Source organism: Silurus aristotelis (genome assembly GCF_946808225.1).
Source record: "Silurus aristotelis genome assembly, chromosome: 16".
Taxonomy (NCBI): domain Eukaryota; kingdom Metazoa; phylum Chordata; class Actinopteri; order Siluriformes; family Siluridae; genus Silurus; species Silurus aristotelis.
This window is the reverse complement of record NC_139589.1, coordinates 3,445,681-3,455,927: the sequence shown is the minus strand read 5'-3', so window position 1 is coordinate 3,455,927 and position 10,247 is coordinate 3,445,681. Positions and strand designations below refer to the sequence as shown.

Sequence of the window (10,247 nt, the reverse complement as noted above, 5' to 3'; positions counted from 1 at the left end):
TATAAGTACAGGTGGTTCTCTAGGGATCAGTCACCACCTCAACTGTTGTAAAAGTTCTGAGGATGTAAGACCAACATCATCCACCTTCCTTTCTACTACTGGAACTTTCTATACCAGCTAAAATGTTCCTCTTTCAGTAAAAAAACAAACAAAAAACGTATTTCTATATCAGAGCTAAACTGTTACACAAACCTCAACTCAAGTTATGATAATTTATTTATTTTTATTTCACTTTCACATATCACAGGAACTTTAGGAGCGCTGTTAAACGTCTAGAAGCTCCAAAGATTAGTGGCAGGTCAGGCAGCTGCTCTTGATTCAATCGAGACTGCGCCAAGCAACTGATGATGTCACACCGTACAGCCAATCAGAAAAAAGAACGGCTCATGCATATTCATCTTTTTTTCTGATTTGGGATTTTTTCCTCTTTGTGCTGATCAGTTCTGCTTCAGTTCTGTTAAATTCCGAGCTGAGAAAAGTTTCTGTCTTTCCTGAACTTTTGACTGAGATGTCTGAGGAACAACTTGTTTCTGCTCCAAATGAGCAACCAACCATTGGGATGATGTCTTCAGGAGGGTGAGAAAATTCATTTCTATAATTTCTATATATACTATTTGTATATTTAAATATGTGTGTGTGTGTGTGTGTGTGTGTGTGTGTGTGTGTGTGTGTGTGTATATATATTTATACCCCAGAAAGCTCAAGCATATGAACACAAGTTTGCACGTTTTTCTGAATTCATAGATACAAAAAAAAGAATAAATAAAATAAAATATATATATATATATATATATATATATATATATATATATATAAATCAATCATATAAAAATGCACAATAGTGAATTTTGAATGATTAGACAACTATATATTTATATATATATATATAAAATCTTACTAGCATAATTGCATAAACAAATAATTAGTAATATTTTGGTTACACATCACCGCAGCTTCCTGTCTCAGACAACATAAAATACATGAAACATCTTGGGTCTTGAACCCAAATGGTGGCATGTATAAAAACCTACAGTGAGATGGATTCAAGACACTGCCTTGGAACCAACATTTATCTATAAATTAAGTTGTTACACAGATATGATGCAACTACACAAGTAGATACACTGAGCTGGTTATACAACATGTTTGTGGAAGTGGAAAAAAAACATTTCCGGTATACTCGGAAAGACTATATTTATTGTTGTGACCATTTTAAAAATTCAGTATAGCAGTGAGACTGAGATGCTCCTTGTTCCCGTTTCCTGTTTCAGGGGTTCCAACAAGAAGGCGCTGTTGGTGGTAGGACTGACGGTGTTGGCCACTCTGCTGATCGCAGGTCAGGCCTTCACTGCCTACTCTGTGTACCAACATAGCGAGAAGCTCAGCATGCTGGAGAGACGCTCAGAACGTCTGCAGGAGATAACCGTCAAAGCCAGGGGTGAGTCTGGGCATGTGGGACACACTGGATATGGACATGAGGTTTTTCGGCTCCTTTGGTTCAGATTGAAGGAGGTGTTGAAGGATCAATATTCAACGTTTCCTATATTTTGGTTTATCTGGTGCTGAATGTTTTAAAAAAAGGCCAAATAAGGCTTCATTAATAGTCAACACTTAAACAATTTTGGAAGTATTAATTCTTTCACTTCCTCTTCCCTGTTCAGCTAATCGCACTCCAATGAAGATGGCCGTCCCCATGAGCTCCTTGCACCTGATGGCTATTGACACCTCAGACAAGGTAAAAGGCTTCACCTTTAATGTGCAGTAAGAACATCTGACCACCATGTGGCAGGATTGAACTAAACATTTCTCTACACTTATACACAAAAGCCTTCATAAAGGTTTAAGATGGCAGAAACGTTCCCATGTTATATTGCATTAGATTCCATTTGATATTCTTGCATTGATTGTGTTTTCCAGGTGCAGTCCACTCCTAACCCTGAAGGTAGGTTAGACTAGACTACATTCCCTCCATCCATCCTTCTACTCGTCCTGATCTTTTTACCCCACAATAAAACGACGCAATGAAAATCGTCAAATGTAATGGCTTTCCCTTTAACACTCGGTCATGTGACCAGAATTGTTCAGGTATTGGGAAGTACTGGGTTCTCCGGTTATATAATTATGAACTGCTCTCCCATAATATGGATTTTAATCCGTTTAGCTTGGATATTTTAAAACATTTATCTCTTCTCTCTTTTCCCCTGTTTGAATACCGAATTATATCATGGAGACTTTATTTTTTCTGATATTCTAGATTTTTATCAATATTTCTGACATACTGCTCAGATAGAATAATTTTACTTGAAAAAAAATCATCAAAAAGGATCAGTTAATTAAAAACATTATTGAAATAAATAAATATACAAAAGAATCGTAAACCGTCTTATGTACGGGTAAAACACTCTGTTTAAAATAAGTCAGCGTTTATTACTTTAGTACTAAAACATACCCATAAAACAAATCCTACGTCTTCATTTATTTATTACATTTATTTATTTTTTTTGGACTTCTATCCAAATGTTACACAAATATAAATGTCTTTTCTTTTGTCAGTACCTATCACTAAGTGCCAGAAGGAGGCTGCAGGTCTGATCCCCATCCCTCTGCCATTGTACAAGCCCAAGTGTGATGCACTCGGTGCCTACGTGCCTGAGCAGTGCTGGAATGGGACCAGATGCTGGTGTGTGGACCAGAACGGAGATCCAAAGTCTGACACTTTGGTGGAGGGACGTGCCAACTGCGGCTAGACAAAAAGGTAAATTCACTGATCTTTCAACATGACTTTCAACATAAACAACGGTATATAAATATAAATGGATTTTCTTGCCACTTTTTGTTTCAGAATCTGCAATTTACGGATATACGAGGGATGAATCTGCATCCGCGTGAAGATCCTTTTCCATTCGCTTCTTTTCTGCCTTTCAGAAATTAAAGTAGTGTAATACTTTAAATATTAGGAGCAGACTTTAAGAGCATTATTAATGCAGATATTTGGGGAATCAAATTTAAGCTTCATGTATATCATTTGAATTATAAGGCTAATGCGCTCTGGGTAACTTGTTACTTCTCATCATCATTATCGGTCTCGTATATATTTTTTTTAACTGAATTTTCTTTACTATTCATTCACATTTTTTTATGCTGCACTGTGTGATAAGACAACGAGTAGCAGATGAGATTAATAAGGATTTTAATAAAGAATTGGAAAACTCAAATTAGTGGAAATAAATAAGTACTAACAAAATGTGTGCGAGTTTTTATTTTGGACAAATAAGAGGATTACTGAAGTCTATGATAATGAAAAATTAAATCATATTTTTTTACAGCAAATCATTATTTATTCTGAATAACACTGCAATGGGATTGCAATTAATACAGTCCTTTGCACTCAAGCACTGAGGAAACACCACCTTGTTTAGCATACGCTAATATTTGTTTAGACTTGATTTATATTTACCATTAGTGCTAAACGTGTCTTTATGCCACTGTAAAATATGTTGGTCTGTAGTCTGCATTAAACAATATATTTAACGATCATATATGTGTCAAGCTGAGATATGAAGTTAGTGTTCATCTGATGGCTTCAGTAGATTATATGATACATGCATCTCTGCAGCTGCGGCAGAAACCAAAGCCTCATCACAGTGTATCTGTTTCACTGCTGGCTTTGCAGAACGCACTGTGCTGCACAGCAGTGCTAGAGACACTAAAGAGACGTTCCAGCTCAGTGTTAAAACTCAAACATTCAAACCTTAACTGCCCGAGGCTGATCAGGTTATAGAGAAAATAAATGTCGGTAATTTGATCTTCCTCAGTGTGCCAGCTCAACCTTTAGCGTGCACACACATAAGAGGAACCAAAACAGGAGGAACTGATGATTCTGTTCAGACTCTTGGATGCGTATCGCCCAAACAAAGCTGTGCATTCGATTGTATCAAATTAAACATTAGCTTTAAGGTGTTAGAAAGTATGTTTTAGCAATATGTCACTCCAAATACAGATTACAAAAAGCTGGCAATGAGCCAAATACATGCAATGGGAATTGGGAAAAAGATAAATGCAATTTTTAAGTCTTTTCTAAAATAATTCACCTCAGCGAACACATGAAACCACCTGCCCTGAAACCACTGTGATGTAAGATAGTAATGCACACAGAAATGGTGCATAACCTGGTGACTGTGATTCCTATATGCCACAGAAAATATCTACTAAAAGGTGAAATTAAAACCTTTTACCGCAACACACCTTTATTCACGACGTCCTTTCTTCACTCAGAAAATAATGAATAAACTCGAACGGAAAAATTATTATTAATCAATAAACATTTGTTTTACTGATGCACCATGTCTGAAATGAAGCACCTAAATCGGCCATGATGCACATGGCGCCAATTAAAACCGTCCGTGTGGAAACATGGCAAAAAATCCATTTAGTGTCTTGATGACTTACGTGATTTAAAAGTCCATAATTACTTTCAAACATTTACAATAATATTTTGCCTTCATGGTTTCACTAATAATAATAATAAATTTAAAACAATAAATACATTTGCATGAAGCATCCATATTTGTCCATGCACATTTTAAGTAGAGTAATAAAAACTTGAAAAGTATTTATTTAAGGTACAATTAGAACAGATCTTTGTTGGGAGTGACAACGATGGACAAGATTAAAAATTAGTTTATTAGAGGGACGGCGCATGTAGGACGATTTGGAGACAAGGTGAGGGAGGTTTCTGAATGGAAGATGGAGCTGGTTATCATTGTAACTTGGGAACTACATATCTATATATAAACACTATAAATATCCAGAAGAATCATTTCTAAATGTCAATGACATCTGTTTATTAACTATAGGCATTAAAAAAAAGCTCAATAAAATTCCCACAGGTTGTAATTATTATACTTTGTGAAGCATTTGAGGTATTTTTTTAAATACATTTTGATGCAGATTTTAAGTGAGGTGTATAGAACAAGCCAGCATTACACTATTACCACCGATATGGGCATTCAGGAACCAACCTAAAAAAAACACCTCACCAACAACAAGTATTTAAATGAATTTATTTATATAAGGTCAAATTAAAAAAAAAATATTATAATGTATATATAAAAAAACCCACAAATGTAGCAGAAATTACATGCCGGAAAAGTTTGTAACACAATTTGGCAAAAAGAACAATACATTCACAACAGGGCAGAACATCCGAAATGTGTTCACATTTGGTCTATAAAACAGAAAAAGAAAAAAAGAGATGAAATGGCACTTAAAATCAGAACACTTTTTTTGCACTGGATAAAACGTATACATTTGTCAGTGATTTGAATCCAACTGCATAGCAGTCAACCGCTTCGAACCCTGATGATATTTTCAAAAAACTTTTATTTATCTCCCATTTTAATACAACATATCCACCCAGTAGGGCTAATGTGCAAATGTGCTTCCAGCATCAGAAAGGCAGGAATGCTTGTGCACAGCACCATGTGCCTGGTCATCACCCGCATCGGCTACACGGAGAGGCTCGAATCAGTGCCGACTGGGCTGTAATTGGACACTAGTGACACGGTAGATGCTGTGAATAATTCAACCAGCCTGCAGTGCGAATTTCAACAGAAAATGACTGAAATGTTTGAAAATCTTGAGAATCATAAAATGATAAATTATATTTATTATATAAACTGATGATTATTGAGTTACATCTATTTAGGAAAACTCAGCCCTGAGTTCAAGTGTATGTTCCTTTCATAATGGCAACCTGGTAACATCTCTTTAAAAGGTTTTACACATTGAAAACCGTACATTTGTGCCAGATGCAGTATTTCCAGGAAGGAATTTTCAGATTGCCCATTCTTCGCCAGTGTCTCTATTTGCTTTTCGTAAAAGAGTTGAAAAAGCCCTTGATGGTCTGCTCAATGTTGGGCATGTTATAGTTCTGCACAGCGTAAATGCCTGTGCAAGTTCCTACGAGGACGCCCATGATGGCTGACGAACGCAGTTTCGCTACGACATATCCAGCCAGGAAGCCCTTGAGCAAGGGAGAGCCCAGAACCCTCCCATTCTAAATCAAAACAAACAGGTAGGTTATGAAAAGGTTCAGCGTTTGTAATGATCCAAAATCAGCAATTCAGCTTTCAGTCATTTCTTCCTGTGCTCGTTAACACAAACTTTTATTTTACTAACCCACATCATGCAACGTTCACAACTCTTTGATGTACAGATTTACTTTCCATTGCAGTTCTTCCTTAAAAAAACATTAATACTCTTTTCTGTTCCAATAAACCTGGAAGAGTCTCGGACACAGCAGCAGCAGCAATGAATCCCTAGATTCTGACGTACCTGGGGACCTCCATCCTGCACCTCACTCTCCACTCGCCTCCGAATGTCCTCCAGCTGACCTTTAAGCAGAGTTAGATCCTTCAGCGGTCTAAAAGGGTCCTAAAACACACATGACACAAATAAACGGGAAAGTCCCTTAAAAAATCTAAAAGAACCACTCAAGACCAAGAAATGTTGCAGACTTTTAAACATACAGAGACAAGTAGAAAAACGACTGGGTTTATCGAGTCACTGCAGCTCTCAGTGTGACAAGGATACTCACAAAGATAGTGTAAAGAAAAAGACCCTTGAGGTGACATAGAACGTTTTAGATAGAGCAACAGAACCTACTGACCAACAGGTTCAACTGACCAACAGGGTCATACAAGCAACATGATCCTACTGATCAACAGGATCTACTGACCAACATGATGCTACTGACCAACAGGGAACTTCTGAACAACAAGATCCTATTGATCAACAGGGACCTAATGCCCAAAAGGACCTACTGGCCAACAGGACTGACTGATCAACAGGGACTTACTAAACAACAGGGTCTACTGACCAACAGGAACATACGTCCAACAGGGAACTTTTAAACAACAAGATCCTACTGATCAACAGGATCTACTGACCAACAGGGACTATCTGAACAACAAGATCCTACTGATCAAAAGGATCCACTGACCAACAGGGACATACGACCAGCAGGATCTACTGACCAACAGGGACATACGACCAGCAGGATCTACTGACCAACAGGGACATACGACCAGCAGGATCTACTGACCAACAGGGACATACGACCAGCAGGATCTACTGACCAACAGGGACATACGACCAGCAGGATCTACTGACCAACAGGGACCTACTGACCAACAGGATCTACTGACCAACAGGGACCTACTGACCAACAGAGAACTTTTAAACAACAAGATCCTACTGATCAACAGGGACCTTCTGGACAACAAGATCCTACTGATTAACAGGATCTACTGATCAACAGGGACCTTCTATACAACAAGATCTACTGACTAACAGGATCCTACTGACCAACAGGATCCTACTGAACAACAGGGACCTTCTGAACAACAGGGACCTTCTGAACAACAGGGACCTTCTGAACAACAGGGACCTTCTGAACAACAAGATCCTACTGACCAACAGGATCTACTGAACAACAGGATCTACTGAACAACAGGGACCTTCTGAACAACAAGATCCTACTGATCAACAGGGACCTTCTATACAACAGATCCAACTAATCAACAGGGACCTTCTATACAACAAGATCCTACTGATCAACAGGATCTACTGACCAACAGGGACCTACTGATCTACTGACTTGGTTACTATTTACAACATGAATATGTTACATTAAAACCCACACAAACCAACACGCCAATATAAAGTTTCAGAAACGTGATACTTGATACTTTTATAATCAAGTTTATACGCCACAAGAACCTCTCAGCTCCCTCACACACGTTCCTCTGTGGGGAAAAAGTTCATTATTACTGGTGAAAGAAACATGTACAAACCTTATCGTCCGCCATATTTGCGTGTATGAGGCAGTCAGGGTTGCCAGATGTGCGCCACCAAAATGCGCATTTTATGCACCATTCAATATAATGGAACTGGAATTAGGTTTGCGTATGCGGGTCGGTAAGATGATTGCTAATAAATGGTTGTCTCAGAGAGTCTCTCAGAAGTAAAGATGTGCAGAGCCTCACCAATCTGTGAAAGACTGTGTCTACAAATTGTGGAACAATTTCAGAATAATGTTCCTGTGTATAAAATTAAAAAACTGTAAAATATCTCATTATTTATAGTACATAATATCATCAAACGTTTTAAAGAATTTGAAGAAATCTCTAATATTGGATCCCACACTACACCATTAGGACAATGGAGGCTCACTGATGCTCTACTGATTCTCCTGCCAGTGATCCTCATGCAGATCCACTTTATTCCATATTCTGTATCATTACTGGATGATTATAACTATATACAATTGAGAATTTATTGTATATTGTAATCTATGTATATACATATATAAAACATTTTGAGCTACAGTAACTTATTTGTTGATTTGCTCCCAGCCTTTACTTCCTACGTGCATCGATGAGCTTTATGACCCTGTCGTCGATTCATCACTCATCCTTCATTGGACCACTTTCAATAGATTCTGACCACTACAGACAGGAACATCCCACAAGAGCTACAGTTTTGGAGATGCTCTGACCCAGTCATCTAGACGTCACAATTTGTCCAAACTCACTTATTTGTCCAAATTCGCCCATTTTTCCTGCTTCAAACACATAAACTTTAAGAACTAAATGTTTACTTGCTGCATTAATGTATCCCACCCACTAACTGGTGCCATGATAAAGAGATAATTAGTGTTATTCACTTCATCGCTCATAATGTTATAATGTCATAATGTTATGCCTGGTCGGTGTACATTTAGTGTAAATGCTCATCAACTTCTGCAAATTTCTGCACTGCCTGCAGTCTTTATATTTATTTGTTTTATTTACTCATAGCCTGTGTATTTATCTGCTGTACATATATTTACATATATACATTACATTAACAATTGTACACTGTACATATATTGACATATTTTTCGGTACTTCTCAGTTTGCACAATTGCTACTATTTGCACTTCTGGTAGGTGCTAACCAGCATTTTATTGCTGTGTACCTTTACTGTGCAATGACAACAAAGTTGTAGCTATCTTTATAACTATAAAAGCACAACCCAATTGAACTACTTGAAAGCTTGAAAAACAGAGATCTGGCAACACTGCTCCAGTCAGGGCTGGAGAGTGAACCACTCTGAGTTTAATTCAAATGGCCTGGGATGAGTATTTGAAACACAGCCATCCTGCCATGTTACTGAATTTTTGCTGTTTTATATTAAATTATCTTCTATATTTTTTTATACATTAAAAATCAAAAGCTTAACTAGGTGAATTCATATATTTGATGACCTTTTGATATCATGTTCAATCATTGTGATTCATTTGATCCTCTTTCTAATGAAATAATTGAATTAATATTAATTGAATATAGAATAACTTCAGAATGTAAGATGATCTGATTTAGCAAAAACAGAGCTACTGGTGCTGCTGTGTGTCTTCTACAATGTAAAAAAAAAAAACCCACAGACGCCAGAGATGGAGCCCTCGTTGCCATGGCAACCTTGTGACGATGGACTTGATGACGCAAATGGAGGCTGGTGCATGTCGGACCTTAGATGGTGTGACGAGTTAAGGTGGACCAGGGTGTACACACACACACACACACACACACACACACACACACACACACACACACACACACACACACATAAACATAGGCCCTGATATTTGATTACTGTTTATCTAGTGGGGTGTCCAGGTTCTAGGAAATGTAAGATGAACGGAAATGTCTCCATCTTGTACAGTTCAGAACAAAATAGCATTAATATAATATGTGATACACTCATTATGGCACAAATCAATAACGTCATTACTCGGTTGGCCTCAAAGTTGCTCTACTCTGTATTTGTTCAAATTTACAGCCACAGTAATGATTGTGTCAATCGATACAAGTCTTCTTTAATTGAATAAGCTGTAATCAACTTTTAATAAATGTGATTTGAGGTCAGAGTGTGTCAGAGTGACCACATGTGACCATACCCATGATTTCTGCATGTTTCACAAATTCACCTGTGTGTGTGTGTGTGTGTGTGTGTGTGTGTGTGTGTGTGTGTGTGTGTGTGTGTGTGTTGGGGGGGGCATTAAGGACCGGGATTTAAAGTGATAAAAAAAGGTCAGTTCCCACCATGCACAAGAAACCGTGCCTCTGTGTGTGTCAGATATGTTATTAATCCCCATAACTGAGAAGATTAATGACATCAAACCTAAACTCAATCCCAATGACTTT

The 10,247-nt window shown here is 37.7% G+C and overlaps 2 protein-coding genes across 3 annotated transcripts; one reads left to right on the top strand and one right to left on the bottom strand.

The window, feature by feature from the left end:
- Nucleotides 1-413: 413 nt before the first annotated feature.
- On the top strand, nucleotides 414-3,244 carry cd74b (CD74 molecule, major histocompatibility complex, class II invariant chain b). The gene is made up of 6 exons (XM_083563827.1): nucleotides 414-576; nucleotides 1,272-1,438; nucleotides 1,662-1,735; nucleotides 1,918-1,942; nucleotides 2,554-2,755; nucleotides 2,843-3,244. The coding sequence occupies exons 1-5, from the start codon at nucleotides 509-511 to the stop codon at nucleotides 2,745-2,747; spliced, it is 528 nt and encodes a 175-aa protein (XP_083419953.1). The 5' UTR covers nucleotides 414-508; the 3' UTR covers nucleotides 2,748-2,755; nucleotides 2,843-3,244.
- Nucleotides 3,245-5,047: 1,803 nt separating this feature from the next.
- LOC310738648 (SLC35A4 upstream microprotein) lies at nucleotides 5,048-7,925 on the bottom strand. Of its 2 annotated transcripts, XR_014537130.1 has the most exons (4): nucleotides 7,857-7,925; nucleotides 6,337-6,435; nucleotides 5,267-6,058; nucleotides 5,048-5,227 (listed from the first exon to the last, which is right to left on the bottom strand). XR_014537130.1 is itself a non-coding variant. In XM_083563799.1 (3 exons), the coding sequence occupies exons 1-3, from the start codon at nucleotides 7,869-7,871 to the stop codon at nucleotides 5,864-5,866; spliced, it is 309 nt and encodes a 102-aa protein (XP_083419925.1). In that variant the 5' UTR covers nucleotides 7,872-7,925; the 3' UTR covers nucleotides 5,048-5,863. The 2 variants fall into 2 exon arrangements, 1 of the variants encoding a protein (XP_083419925.1); XM_083563799.1 differs by having other exon boundaries at nucleotides 5,048-6,058.
- Between the last annotated feature and the right edge of the window lie 2,322 nt (nucleotides 7,926-10,247).